Raw genomic sequence first — 16,621 nt, forward strand, 5'->3', positions numbered from 1 at the left:
AGTTTATACATAAGATAATATCTTTGTCTATACATAATGTTACAATAATATTGTAACTCATAATAAGAACAATATATTATTCATTTATTATTATTTAACAAGTAAACATGTTTGTGATTGCTCATATATTTGATGGTTAAAACATAATGAATTTTAAACAGTAGGTTAATGTATGTTGTTTTTCGTTTATCCGTTAAAGCGGTAATACGGTGCTCATAAACGATGCATTAATTTATTAAAAGCTTAAACAGCTTTCATTGTTTATATCAGAAATAACAATTTATAGCTCCTTATTTAGCCTAAATATTTTGTGAAAAACAATCAGCTTGGTTGTTAACTTTGCATCTACTTAGTTTGTACGTGATGAATCTTATGCTAAATTATAGAATACTAATATTTTAATTCCCTTCTTTTTCCTTCTCTCTATCTTTCTCAGATCTCCTTTACAGATCTTAATAATTTATGGCTTTCTGTTACATTAGAAGTCCATTTTAATAAGTTTTAGTTTATCTTAACAAACACTAATGGTGCGTCCAGATTATGTATAATATTATGTATAGGTGGATCGCTTAGAAATTGTATATCGTGACATATAATATCTATGTACTGTACAGTGTACACTTCCAAAAGGTCACGGTCAAAATCACGCCAAATCTGGACACACTTCTAGTTTTATGTTTATATTTTTTTTATACTTTACCTCTTATTTTTCTATGTGGATGTCAACTTGCTATGTTCCCAATTAAAATCATGTAGCACATAGCTGGGCTGATCGCGGAACATATCAGTCACGTGACTCACACGTGCCAGCGACGTGTTCATTTGCCAGCTGACTAATTGGTTTTAGTTCTTTTTTTTTATAAAATAAACGAGCAAACGGGTCGCCTGAAAGCAACTACCGTCGCCCATGGATACTCGCAACATCAGAAGAGCAGGTGCGTTGCCGGCCTTTTAAGAGGGAATACGCTCTTTTCTTGAACGTTTGCAGGTCGTATAGGTCCGGAAATACTGCTGGTGACAGTTTGTTCCAGAGTTTCACAGTGCGCAGTTCCAGTTTTTTTTTATTCCAAAATGAAAACCTTTGACAAAAACAGATTTTTAAACATTTTCATTCGAAGATGTTGAGCTCTACAATTTTCTATTTGATTTTATCTTGGCTTAGTTTGTTTTTCATCATAGCTTTCAAACACATGAGTTTTATTAAATAAAATGTCTCAGAAGAGTGCAGAGCTTTAGCATGTGAGCAAAACATGCGAGTAATGAGTATGTTTTTAAAATGCAACCAGTGTAATTAAAAATTAATTAACAAAAACTAACGCTGTCACTCGGTGACATGAAAATACACTTAGCCTTTAATTTTAGCACACTTTATAATTATATATTATTTTTATAATTGAAAACTACCTGCACAGCGCTTCAGCTTTGTACGAAACTGGAGCGTGGGCTGAAATTGCAGTCTAATGATAATCGTATAAAACAAAACTTGCTTCACAATTTACAACCATATTATGAACAATTACTCATAAATAATAAAAGTTATAAATAAATGTTTAATGATGCCCTTATTTAAACATTACGCAATAAAAATAGGAGTCGCAGTTGCTTCTAATAAGCCTAAACCCTGGGATTTAGAGAGAAAAACAATTTTCCTACACTAGTGTATAAATGAGCCCACACTTTATGATCGCCAAAATTACATTTTGACCTTCAAAATGTGTCAATAAGCCAGCGAGACGTCAAAATATAGCAAAAATTTAGTAACGAAGCGTAATGGGCATTGTCCAAAAAAAAATCACATGTACTTTTCATATCTTTTTTCGTTAAAATAGGGTATTTTAAGAATATAAATTAAATAATTTTGAAAGTCATTGGCTAGTTTTTTCTCAATATATTTTTAAAGTTTCGCTCTGACGTCATCATCGGTGGCTAATTGACCTCTTCAGTATGTTTTAAATTTCCTTCCAATCTTATTTATAATGACTGGTTCGTCAAATGCAAGTTCTCATTATGTGAAAGCTGATACGAGACGCTTATCAAAAGTTCGAAACGTAATGTTGGTCGAATTTATTGCTAATTTAACGCCATTGAAGGTCAAACAAAGGTTAAACATATTTGTTCAAAAATATAAGTAACTAATGGGAATTTTTTTTGTTTATATACAGAAAAACGATCACTGACCTTATTCCTCGAAATGTTTTTGTAATGAGCAAAGTTAAAAAAAAATGGACAATCCCCATTGGCAAAATTGGGAAAAATAAAACATTAAACTTTGAATGGGCGCTAAAGAGGCCTATACAATTTATTATCATTAAAAATCAGTTAGCCAAATAAAAGGCGGCTGTGACGGCCATCGCAGCCTTAATATCTGCGGGTGACATCCGGGTCATAACCGCTTTAAAGAAGATCAAAGAATTAGTTTTACTTTGTTCTATTGAGATTTTACCAAAGTTTTCACTATACTTTTGAACCAAATAACTAATAATATAGTACTCTAAGCATCAAAGTGAAAACTTTTTTGCTGCCGCAATGAATAGGAACTATTTATTGCGGCAGCAAAAAAGTTACACGAGAACAGTTTAAGCACTCATTCAGCATTATAATTTGTTCTCTCATAATTCATGAAAGAACAAATTATAATGCTGAATGTTTATTTCTATATTTTCCGATTTTATGATCATAGTTCACTAGATAAGGATACGTAAATCATGAGCTTTCTAAGCTTTCAGACACGCATATCGCTCTAAGCCGGCGACGTGATCAAGTGCAGAACTTGCATAAATGATCAGCAAACTTACTAGACCTTAAAAGCTCGTGTAATTTACGCGAGCTTCGGGAAAAGCTGCTGGCCTCATTTGGTAAGCAACTAACCTATTACATGATATACAACATACAGGGCTTTTGCGGAGCTTGTTTTGGATCTGTGTGAGAACTTGTAGAATGTATTCTATTATTAGTAGTATTCCTATTCAACCTAGATTGAATAGGAATACTACTAAAAATGTATAATGTAATTATTTTTACTATTTTCATTCATCATTGTATAAAATGTAACAGGGTAACATTCTTTTAAGTCATATTTAGAAAAATGGTAACGCCTGCACAAGCTACTAAGTCTCTACTTATAATAATTGTTTGTATAGTAATTACTTAGTTTGCAAATAAAATCTTTGAATCTTTGAAGTATTGTCAAAACATTATTGTAATTTTCAACGTGATAAAAAAATTAAACGTTCCATTTAATTGGAATCTAAATTTCTACCAAGATGAAATACAACAATAGATACGAGGATGTCTAATAAATGATATTCATTCATGACAAAATTAGCACGTGAGACAGCCCTAAAAGTCCGGTCCTCTTTATTCCCGGTGGAACTATTTAAGACAACTATTCAACAGCTTATAATTAGCTAAATTAATAGTCGAAATCTTGTTGAGCACGCTGCAGCTGCTTCTTATTTCCAGCTTCAAAAAGGTCAGATACTTTCATTTATTACTTCGAACTTGAGTGCTGGAAGTGGGGATTCATGTGATATTTTGACGCTGACACTTGACATTTCATGTCAATACGGATGCTTTTAAGACTTCCACATAACTTCTACATTTCCACATAAGTATACTGTCACCTCATGTTTCTTTGAATGGAAGCTCGATATTCTTTGGCATAATTTAATAAAAATTCAACTTCTGACATCCTCATTTTTTTGGCATAGCACTGCACTGCCACAAACTGAAAAAACTGTTTAGTTTTAAGATTCTTTTGTTAATGTTTTATTTTCCTTAATCCTTATAATATGTTTTTTTTAGTTTTCTACCGTGTTGTTATTTTATGTTTGTTTTAATATTATGGTTGTGTTATGTTTTTAAAAATGGGAATAAAGTTTTATTTATTTATTTATTTGACGTCTTCTTTGTAAAACAATAATTCTAGTAATCTTTATATACTGTATTTTGTTTCAAATAATGTATATCTGCTTTATTTATAAAATGTATAGAATTAACAGTAAAATATTTTGCAAAATTGTTGTATTTTGTACCTACATAAATAATTTTCTAGAAAATTTCGTACCTAAATCTACTCGTAGTATAAAATTCGCCAATGATTCGTGAGTATAGTGCGGAAGACTAGTTTTAATCGTTGTAGAGTCCCTCGTAGAGCGAGCGGGGCATGTGCTCGGCGAGTAGAGACTTGAGCTTCTCGCGCGGGGAGACCGGTGTGTAGCGTGACAGCGGGAAAGTGCGTGTCACGCCGTCGCTGAGCGCGCGTGTCACGGCAGTCAGGTCGGCATCCTGGGGACAAATTTCATGGACATTCATAAAGGTAGCCTTACGTAGCGAGCATCTATAACGTCAGTGACTCCGCGTCTATAGCGTCTTCGAAAGTCTACCTTAAGATTAAAAAAAAAAGCATGTGAAGAACCTTAAGGTTTGAACAATATATAAAGATCGCCGCAACGATCAGTGACGTTAAGGCCATCCATTTTCATATTCACCAATGAAGTAGTAGTGGCACAAATCGTATCAATTTAACATTTTGCTGATGAGCCACTCCTTAATGAAAATGCTTATTGGCTTTAAGAAGAATGCGACGCCAGGCCATAAACTTCTACTCCTATACAGTGTGTAACAAAAATAAGTGATAACTTTAGGGTGTGTATGTGTTCTTTGTAGAGAGTTCACTGTGAAAGTAGCAGCTCTGAAAGACGATTTTTTTTCACTTTTGTATGGGCAAGGGCCCGAGCGTCACGAGTTTCCCCATATAAAAGTGAAAAAAAAAATTTGGTCTTTCAGCGCTGCTACTTTCACAGTGAACTCTCTACAAGGAACACGTACACATCCTGAAGTATTATCAGCTATTTTTGTTACACCATGTATAAGTAGATATCATAAATCTTTTGACATATTGTGAGCTACGATACAAAACGTATCATCAAGATCTTGTAGGGTAAAATAAATCTGAACAAACTGTAGTTATTGTTTACACGAAACATAAAACGCAGGCTCGCTGACCTGGGGTCTGATTCTCATACTTGGGATGTAGTTTCGTTCGCAGAATCACTCGCACGCACACATGTGTATGACGCGCGAGTAACGGCCGTTCCCAATATTCAATCTATCTTTACAGCACAATAGACATAACTACTTTACAGGTTTTAGGTTTGACATACAACCGATCGCAGCTATCATTGAATTGACATAAATATATTATGTCTCTAATGTCTAATGTGAGCTATTCCTATCTCTAGTAGGGCAAAACCAGAGATAGATCAAATATTGGGAACGGCCGAAGTGTCTAAACACACTCTGCCGAATTTCCTCGACAGAAGCAGCCTGTAATGTATTTTAAATTACCGATGACACACCACGCCGAAATTCCGTCGCGTTATATTGTATGCGTTTGATTGCTGATGTAATCATGCGGAATTTCCGCTGCGGAACTTCGGCATAGTGTGTTTAGACACTTAGACAGTATTAGTGTCGCGACACATCCACTGATAAGGCGCGCCGCGTTTTGATCGTTTAGTTTGTCATAGCAACTGAATATTGCGACTGACACTTCAGCCGCTGAAATTTCGGCGCCGTATGTTCGGCAGGCGGGTCCTTAACCAAGATCGAAGTGACATCCGAGGTATTAGAATTCCGGTCTCTACACTGTACACTTTGTATACGTATACTACACAGTGTATAGGTAATTAAACTAAGCTAAGGTATTTACCTCTCTACAACGTAGTTAGGTTAAGGACACCGGTAAACATATTAATACTGAAACCACAGTCAACATACTTAAACTACGCTGAAATTGTGTAAGAATTAAATATTTTAGCAGATAATATTTCTTTCATCATGAGACATGAGGTCTCAACTTATACCCTGGAAACATGAGGCTCTATAATTTCCGTAATCAGGCTATACTTTTTAGGGTTCCGTACCCAAAGGGTAAAAACGGGACCCTATTACTAAGACTTCGTTGTCTGTCTGTCTGTGTGTCTCCAGGCTGTAACCATAGAACGGTAATAGCTAGAGAGTTGAAATTTTCACAGATTATGTATATCTGTTGCCGCTACAATAGCAAATACTAAAATCAAAATAAAATTAATATTAAAGGGGGGCTCCCATACAACAAACGTGATATTTTTGGCCTTTTTTGCTCTATATCAATAATGACAACAGGTAGGTACTTGAATTTTTCTCAAAGTCCTTTATTATATGTGTACTTTAATATTTAATAATAATTTAAAAATAAAATAAAAATTAAGGGGGGCTCCCATACAAAAAATACAAATTCTGGCCCAATTTTGCTCTATAATGGTACGGAACCCTTCGTGCGCGAGTCATTAGTAATAATAATAATTTGATTATTATTATTACTAATGTTGCTTTGAATAAACAGCATCGAATATAATTTTTATAATACTTCATATAAGGTCTTTGATACTTACCTGAAATAAACATTTTTTTAAATTAATTTTTAACAAAAAACAAAACTTATTGAAGTTTTCAATATCTGATCATCTACGCAGTTGACTCGAATAAAAGACATATTCTGCTAGTAAATATCTACGTCCTCTATTCATCACCTCACCATTACCGGATATGTGACAGCCAATAACGTTTTTACGTTTGTACGTTACAAGAGCCAGATACGTCGGAATTTCCGTTAAACCTTTTTTTATCCCCTGCCATGTGAATTATTTTCGTTGGATTAAACTAGGGTGACCGTAGCCGTGTTGTCTGTTTTCAACCCCGACGAAAAAGAGAGGTGTTTGACGTGTCTGTTTGTCTGTCTGTCTGTCTATTAGTGTGTGTGTCTGTCCGTGGCATCGTTGCTTCCAAAAGGATATATCTATTTTGAAACGGATTTTTTTATTAATAAAAAGCAGACATGATCTACGTCATAAGAGATTGTACAATTGATCAAATCACCAGAAGTGCCCCAACTTCTTGATGGATTCAATTTTATGCATTTTGATTCCTGACTCGTATTAGACTCAATTGGGGGCTGTTTTTAAATTCCTTAATTTAACATTACCATCCCCAGCCATGTGAATTATTTCCGTTGGATGAAACCAGGCCCCAGGTTGACCGCGGCCGTGTTGTCTATTTTTGTATCCATTCGAATGAACAAAGTAAGCGCCATCAAGAATGATGTGCCTCCCTTGTTCTTTAAAAATAATGGCCAGCTATCAACTACTTTCTCAGTTTCATTTTAAAAAGGAGGTTTTTATACGAGTAAAATATAGTGGAAGCAGGTACGGTGAATAAAGTTGAAGAATAATATTTGTTTTAAAAAGATACTTCAAGTTTCCACCTGAAAAACACAGGGACATGTATTATAAGTTGTAATTTACTCTGCTTGTCATTAAAACCAGTTCTAATAGAAAATTGTAATACTGTAGATGTCTTAAATGTAAATTTTGTCAGCTACGAGTTCCAAATTGAAAAAGAAATTCATACTATCCTGAAAATGTAGAGGCAACAAAATAGAGTTCCGGGAATATCTCTTAATAAATACTGCGATACGATGAAATGGTAACAACATGAAAATAGAAACGAGGAAGTGAAAAATTCAGATCTCTTTGTACAACAGAAATAAAAGGTTTCATCGAACACACGGGGTTTGAAAACTTTGCAGGCTGCGCGGGTGGAAAGAAACTTTTGCGTTGGATATGAGCATAAAATTTTTAAACTAAATTAATGTGTGAAAATTCAGTTCTATAAATTAAGATAGATAGGATTCATCACTAAGGTATTTTTTTGGAAATGTAAGCTACGTATGAATATTTATTGAAAAATGGTTTTACATTAAAAAAAACTGTTCAATGTGTCTTTTAGTCCCCTCTAATATTGATCTACTGAAATAACTTATTATGCGGTATATAGATAAGGTAGCAATGCTTTATTTTCGGATCGGTTATCCATACTTCCATACTAATATTATAAATGCGAAAGTGTGTCTGTCTGTCTGTCTATGTGTCTGTCTGTTACCTCTTCACGCCCAAACCGCAGAACCGATTTTGTTAAAATTCGGTATGGGGAAACTTTGAGTCCAGAGAAAGGACATAGGACAGTTTTTATCCCGGAAAAATGTACGGTTCCCGCACGATGAACTAATTTTGCCGCAACGGAATTGCGGGCATTATCAGCTAGTAACTTATAGAATAACCTTTTCATTCACGCACTTCTTCCATACTGGTGGGTTCGTTCTAACCACTAGGTGGTTCTGTAGGGGGTTCCTTGCACTCATCATAGTTATACTTTAAGCACAACACCCTTTCTCCAGCAATTTCTTCTTTTCTTTCAAAGGTTGTCTGAAAGAAATTGCTATTTAGTAATAAGGCCGCCTTTGTGTACTCTCATCATTTTATGTGTTTTAATTTAATGTGTGTGGTATTGTAAATGTGATTATGCACAATAAAGTATATTTTCATTCATTTTCATCATGTGTACTACCTCTATCTTTCTTTCTTTTACCTCCAGGCCGTCAAGAATGGCCGCTTTCTGGTTAGAGAACGCGGTGAAGAAGTCGGGTATATCACATCCTTGAAGGCCAGGAGGGGGTTTTTATTCTTCACATCTTCCACAATTACGTCAGTCCTTTCAGGACAGTCTACGATGTCACCGGTTCGTGAAAGAATCCGGCGTAAGAAACTCGCACGAGGTCACTTTTTACCAAAGAAGTGGAGAATTGGCTTTTTAAAATCAATAATATAATATCTATGGACGCTTTACACCACGTCAGTCTGGCCCCGTGCTAAGTACCTGAAGGACTTGTGTTACAGGTACCAGACAACGGAAATATATTTAATATTTTTATACTATACATATATTTAAGATTTTTATTATATCATACACATATTTAATACACATCCAGACCCGGAAACATTTAAAACTGCGACGCCCGGCTTGAGCTGCTACACACTCAATCAATTGAGCCACAGAGGTCGTCAGATATACATATTATGTACCAATACTTTAGGAGTTTCATAAATTATGTAACAAGATAAAATAATAATAGGTAAATATACATACAGCGCCCTTAGTGTACTTCTCGAGGCTGCGGAGCGCCTGTTCGAAGTATTCCTCTCCGTACGCGCCCTTCTGTTCATCGCTCAGTCTCTTCCACATCTCTCTGGCCTGTTCTAGAAGTTTCTCCTCTGATAGCCACGCGCTACCTGTGGTGTACTCGCCAGCTGCTACCACTACCTAGAAAATAATCATCATCGTACATGGTCATTGTCCTTAACTAAGGCACAACAAAGAATTACAGTCTTTTCCGAACTTAGAAGGGTTAGAAAAATGTTACTACACATGTATTATATGTATTGGGTTCATTTTATCCCAAAACAATGGCTACTTAGAATTAAAATAATATAATAATATCTATGGACGCTGGGTTCAATTGGGTTCATTTGAACCAAAAATATTTGTTTCAAATGAACCCAAACGATAGTTAGCTGTGGATATGCTAGAGTAACCTTTTTCCTATTTAAAAACTTATAAAATAGTTGACTTTTTAGCTAACATATCAAAGCACTGCAATTAACAATTTTTTTTTTCATCTCAATGCACAACCCGCCATAAGTAGTATGTATATAAATTATTAAGTGAAACACATAATTTTTTGGAAGCCATATAAATTGGCTTGAATGTCGAGATAGGTACGCTGATGGCGTACATTGAAATTCTGGGAAGAGAAATTATACGTGAGGCAATTTCCGTATCGAATATCCTTGGGAATTATATACCGAGAACCAATTACATCAATTCTGCTATTAATTTGTAGCGAAGTAAACATCATAAATAATTACTTCCATAATGCCTTGTAAATTAGGCTAGGCATCATTCTACAACTTGTTTAAAATACAATGTACTGTTAGAGACATTGATTATTGCTTAGATGACTGGCTAGGTAATTAAAATAGTAATATAATATTTCAATTCCAGTCAAAAATGCAACAGACTCAATAATCCCACAAAATAAAGTAGGTCTGTCATCTGATCTGACTAGATATTTTATTACAAGCATTATAAGCACATTAAGTCTACTCTCTTTGTACTCTCTTTGTCTCTTAGTTCTCTACCACAAATATATTGATAATATTATATTGTGTGTGTATACACTATACAGGAACTGTCTTATACTCCTGCCTGAGCTTAAAAGTAATTAAGTATTTTGAGTAATTTGATGTGCCCTGCAACCGGACTGTAGCTAATACATAATAATGTCTCTATCAACACACGTAACTTAAGTTACATACAAAAAATATTTGTACCATTTCTCGATAATATTTCACTCCACGATGCTCTAATGTATGCAGAGCCAAAAATGGAACAGTTTGATAAGCATATTACCTTACATAATAGCCTATTCAATGTAACATTTTTGTGAACTGGAAATTCACACTTAGTTGCACTTTGAATGAACAGATGTACTAACTTAGAAAATGCTCTTACATTTACAATTTGATGTTTGCGTTACCGAGTCATGTTAATTACGTGTAAGTAACACATAGGGATGGGAATAATTCTTATAGGAAATATTAGTTTTAAATTATCACACATTATATTATTATGAAAGAAATAGTGTTTATGTGTGTTTGTTTGTTAGTTTTTCGCTTCTAAATTACATTTATAAAGCCCTATTACAGATATTATGTTGATAGCAGTAATTATACTTAATTATAATTTTTTATCAATTAATGCTATGTGGTATTAAAAGCCTAAAAGTATTCGTCTGAATTTAGATGAAACTTAAATTTAATGCAGTTCAAAGCCACAGTTTAGTTTAAGAGGTGCTTCAATAATTTTGTTCTCTACTTAGGTGAAGTTTGGCCTAAAATGTTGTGGATTTCATAGCTAAATTCTTCGGCTTGGAATTTGGTGGTACCTATACAAATTTTTATTTTATCTGAAAATTAAATACGAATCTACCTTGTTTTAAAAGGTAAAAACAATTTTAAAAAGGAAAGAGAGGATTATATCTGACTGGACCAATTACAGGTACACTTCACTTATACCTGTTTTGATGTCACGCACAACATGTTTTTCAGGTCCTCAAAATCCCCAACCGTATTTAAGCCTTAATAAACTCACATAATAATCGGCTACACACACCGTAAGCGTTATTTTCAATTTTTGTAAACCCCTAATTATTTTGGCGGTCAAGTTAGCCTATTATCGACGTAGCAATAGCACTTACACTTTTAAACATGTTCCTTTTACTAATATTAGTTTGCTTGTTTGTCTGGCATAATTAAAAAGCTTTTCGATAGACAAAGACAGTGAAATTTGAATTACGTAGCTATACATGTCGCGAGTAAAATATTATCTTTAGTAAGGGCGTTAATTTATGTGAAATTCATTTCATATTGTATAATATTTTCCCATCCCTACAGTGAACGACGACAGGCATTGAGCTTCGCTGCGGCAGAGGCAACCGCGATGGAGGGCCCTAGTTAATGAAGAAACTTAAGCCTCACCAGCCGCGAGGATAGTACTTACTGGAAACTTAAAAAACTTCGTTTTTCAATGAGTAAATAGAAACGAAAATTTTACTTTCGAAAATCTCACTACTGCCAATATTATCTTCTCTTTTATATTACTAGAGTCAAGAACTCTATATATACTTATAATACTAAAACAATGTATATAAATAAAATTAGTTTTTTGTTGTAGTCTCGCTAAAACTCGAGAAATGCTGGACTGATTTGACTAATTTTTGTCTTGAAATATACGTGGAAGTCCAGGGAAGATTTATATAGGAAAGAAAAGACACGAAGTTCACCGATTTTCTAATTTATTATATTTTTGTAGTAACTATTATTTGGATACTACTACGAAATTATAGATTACGATCCACAGAAATACGACCACAAAACGATATCGCATTAATATATAGAACACAAATATACACCAAACGTCACCAATGAATAACACCAGTTCGAATAGGCACTAAAATTCGTTTAATTTATTGGATCATGTTGAGTAATATTTGGGTCGCAACAGGCCGACACGATTACTCGATAGCTCGAATTTAAATTCGATACGAATTTATCGCAAACGTAATTTTCATGAAGATGACAGCAAACGAATTTCCACTTTCTAGGTTAACTAAAAAGAAGATTTTTGTTTAGGTCTACTGCCAACGGCTTTTTTACATTAGAATTATTGTAAAGTTTAGAATTATTTAGAATTATTATTGTAAACTCCCTACTTATTACCTAATTTAAAAAGAAAACATCAGAAAACCCATAAACTTATGAGAAAACCTATGTTATGCATTGTAAATTTATTAAACTAGAGATCGCCCAATGGTCGAAATTCGACCTTAGTTTCAACGACATTAGGACTACTACCTATATTTTGTAAAAAAATATTGACTTTATCATATTTTTTTCAACTCTTGTCTCTGGGACTCAGCTGATCTCAGACTGGCCGTGTAAGCATTGTCTAATAGTATCTAAGATTCGATAACAAAAACTATAATCAATTTTCTATTTGTCACCTTGTTGTCAACAGACTTCAACCATAAATAAAGGAGTATAATTCGTATGTATAAGCTTGTCACTCAACAATCTGTCATTTTTCCTAGTGTGTGTGTTGTAGTGTGTGTAATGTTTTATTTGTTAAAATGTATGATAAAAGCATAATTTCAAAATAATATTAGCTCGATGCACTCCTTCACCATATAAACTATAACTGTACAAAATTTCATTCACCTAGGTTTCCCCATTTTTCGTCAAAAGGGATACAAAGTTTTTGGCTCACGTATTAATATATAGATAGATGAAGAAGCTACGTTTAATTGAAATGTAATTTCCGGAAATAATTATCTCAGAGAAAGGCTTTATGAGCACTGATTATGAAAGGACTCTCTTAACGAAATTGAAACGTCTTTCTGGGAAAGTCTTAAGCCTGGGATAATGTGAAAGGAAGAAGTGGTTTATAAAACAAAAGAAAAAGCACACATTACTATTAATTTTGTGAAATACGATAAATTAATCATGATAATGTAATAAAACTAAATGAATAATGTATGCTAACAAGACAAGTCACTACTGAATTATAGTATTAATGAAGTACTCATTGGGTTATTGACGCATGAAGCAGTGAAGTTTTCCTGTTAATCAATATCAATATCTTAATATTATAAATGCGGAAGTGTGTCTGCCTGTCTGTCTGTTCGTCTGTCTGTCTGTTACCTCTTCACTTCCACTAAACCGATTTTGCTGTTTGGTATGGAGATACTTTGAGTCCCGAGAAAGGACATAGGATACTTCTTATCCCAGAAAATGTACGGTTACCGCGCGATAAGAGAATTTTGGCGCAACAGAGTTGCGGGCGTTATCTAGTAGAAAATATTTTTATTCTTTTTTTATTTTTACACTGTATTTTATCTATTTAGGCTCGCCGCATACATACGTTTTCCGCATACGATTTCCGAATTCGTTTTCCGTATGCCTGCTATACTGTGTACACAATTAACATAGAATGTCAAATAAAAACATAACTATAATATTCTACAACTTCCAAAGGGTGATACTAGATAACATCAACATCACATATGCGACGCGTTGTACGGTGGTTAGTAATGTATTAGGGTGGATTGCACGGTGCACCAACTTTAACTTAACTATAACAAAATGTCAAATCTCTGGTTAAAGTCAATAATGGACGCCATTTGACGATAACTGTAACCGCGCAATTTTGCTCTGTTAAAGTTAAATTTGACATGTTGGCAACCTTCAGGTTGACAGCTGTCAGCTGACGGAACTGTCATCGAGACGGATGATAGGTGACAGGATCTGGAGCTATTTAAGGATGTATATAAGGTCAAATTCCGTTGTACATCCAATTAAATTATGAAAGTTAGTATATTAAACTTATTATTAATTATAATGATCATTTTTAAGGAATTATTCGATATTTAATAACTATTAAAAAAATTGAGATGTAATTTGACCACCGCTATTAAATTATAAACATAATGGTCGTCATGGCAATGTTCGTTTCGCATGCGCAAAGTTAAAAACTAGTGTCAGTGTTAGTGACATGTACCAAAATTTGGCAGAAGCTGATTTAATTTCTATTATTGCACATGCGCGTAAGCTGCAAATGCGCATTGAAAATGACAGAGACATGTCTAATCTAACAGCTGTATCGCCATTACTTTTCGAAGTAAAGTTTTTATCAATTTCAATTTGAAATATTTAACCAGAATTACCGATAACCCCACTTTTTTTTGGGCTTAAAAAATCGCAAATTGTACAAAGAAACTGATAGCAGTTTTTTAGGAGTTTCTGTTTGTTACACTTCTGACGAATTCTCAAAAATTGTAACACTTCCGGCACGTTTACGTATGATACATGGAAATTTTAAAATGAATTATTTCACTTAACTTGTCGGTAAGGTATTAATTTTTTGGTATCAATCGATGCAGGATGTTTTATTCTACTACATATTTCAAATTTAGGTCAAAATATTTGAATTTGTAAATGTTATATTATACATCCTTAACGGCTGTCGAAGACGCCAGGGGCCTCTTTCTCCGCTTGAATTCGGAATAGGAACCTAATTACTTTGTTTATCGCATTGTGACCGTTATTTTGTGAAAGTCTGTAAAATAAGTTTGATTGTTCGTCTCTCTATTTTATTTGAGGCCTCTAGTATTTTAAATTTACTTAAGAATACAGTTTTTTCTAACAGACATAAGGTTTTCAGTGTTGCCATAACAAATTATTTTTTCTTGACAATTTGTATGGATAATTTATTTTTATACTCTAAACCCCATTAACTTAAGCAACATACATCTGTCAAATTCTATGGTCATTGTTACAGATAATTAAGGTTAACTTTATTAAACTTATCTATAACCTTAACTTTGACCATAACTGTAACTATAACAACGAATGTGGTGCAACCCACCCTTAGTGTTATGTATGTAGATGGTTTGCGGGATCTCGATTAGACGCGATAACTGACTCGCTGTGGTGCATTTAATCAGCGGCTGGCAGCCTGATATAATTACACAAGCAATAAGCAGCGAACGAGGCGAATAGATGAGCTTAATTAATAAGCTAATGGTAAGCGATATAGGAATTTCGGTAGCGATAGAGTGTTGCTTTAATGAAGTTGCTTTGTAGATATCGGTTGTATTTTTTTATACTTTGAGCCTAGGTTATGTTTAAAGATTCGACACCTTGTCTTAGGGTCAGATAAAATCATGACACGAAAATGACGAGATGGTATCACTCATATTCACGTCTCTGTGCGAAAGTATCCTTAGCGATTTCCTGTATGTCATTAACGTAAATTAGGACCTGTTTCACCACATCCTGATAAGTGATGAATAGGCTATCTACCAATTAACTTGACAGCTGATCAAGTATGGAGACTCTGTCAAAAACGTTGTGAATAACCTATTCGGCACTTTATCGGAAAGTGGTGAAACAGGCCCTTAGTAATACTTGTCCACGTAGCTCTTCAAAGTTACGTAAGACATCTAGAGCGTTAAACGAGAGTTCTTTGCTATTTTCCCGGAAATGACGGTATACCAACTACATCGACTCCTCGTTGCACGCTGGCAGACGGCGAGCCAAGTGACTGCATGGCGCGCACCAGAGCGACCATAACGTGAGGATAAAGGATACCAGTACCACGTTCTCCCATAATGACGTCATAAAACAGGTCCAGGTACTCCAATATACATACCACGTCAACTCCTCGTGGCTTCAGTTCCCTACGCAGGCAGGCAGCCAGCGCGTCGAGCGCGGCAAGCGAAGCCGCATGCACGCCGCGCACCGGGGCGGCCACGTGCGTCAAGATGGACGAAGCGAGCACGACACGACCTCGTGCACGACGAACTAGCGGCAGCATCACTTGCACTAGCCTGGCCGGACCTGCGGAACAGTTAAACGCGATTAAACAGACCTTTTAGCCAAGACGTTTTCTATATCGCGTCTTTATAGAATCGCCGATCAAAATGTATGGAATTGACATATTCCTTCGATAATAATTACGAAGCTGAGGTTCGATTCATGTAATGTCAATAACTCTATCTTGAGTACACACTACATAGGGATTTGAATAGAATTAATCTGTATTGTGTTCTCTCATTATTTTTAACAAAAAATTTGAACCGACTTCCAAGGTAAAAACAATAATAACATCCTTATAATATGAACTAAAAAGTATTAAATAATTTTTCCTATCTAATAGTGCCTTTTTCCGAATTCGGCTAAACCTCAACTATTTCTGTACTCAATCTTCATCATTTTGAAGTCGGTACCAGATAGCTGAATCTTTAGTTCTCTGACAGAATATTTGAAACTTTTGGAACTGGCACCGACTTCAAAATTATGAAGATTGAGTAAAGAAATAGTTGAGGTTTAGCCGAATTCGGAAAAAGGCACTATTAGATAGGAAAAATTATTTAATACTTTTTAGTTCATATTATAAGGATGTTATTATTGTTTTTACCTTGGAAGTCGGTTTAAATTTTTTGTTAAAAATAATGATTTCACTCTTTTTAGTTACCTACTAACCATCGCGTAAGAAAATACTTCAACCCCTTAATATTATCTTAATCTTGGTAAATGTTTACAAACCTACCCCAATTTATTTG

At 34.5% G+C, this 16,621-nt stretch overlaps 1 protein-coding gene across 1 annotated transcript in view; it reads right to left on the reverse strand.

Moving 5' to 3' along the window:
* Positions 1 to 3,979: 3,979 nt before the first annotated feature.
* The window catches only part of LOC121733739 (D-beta-hydroxybutyrate dehydrogenase, mitochondrial), an 89,248-nt gene continuing 76,606 nt past the window's right edge, over positions 3,980 to 16,621 (reverse strand). The window contains exons 6-8 of the mRNA XM_042124089.1: positions 15,709 to 15,896; positions 9,028 to 9,201; positions 3,980 to 4,287 (exon numbers count right to left, since the gene is read on the reverse strand). Coding sequence (XP_041980023.1) covers positions 4,129 to 4,287; positions 9,028 to 9,201; positions 15,709 to 15,896 — 521 coding nt within the window. The 3' untranslated portion in view covers positions 3,980 to 4,128. The remainder of the gene's footprint in view (positions 4,288 to 9,027; positions 9,202 to 15,708; positions 15,897 to 16,621) is intronic.

This window comes from Aricia agestis, chromosome 14 (assembly GCF_905147365.1).
Source record: "Aricia agestis chromosome 14, ilAriAges1.1, whole genome shotgun sequence".
NCBI classification, from domain to species: Eukaryota; Metazoa; Arthropoda; class Insecta; order Lepidoptera; family Lycaenidae; genus Aricia; species Aricia agestis.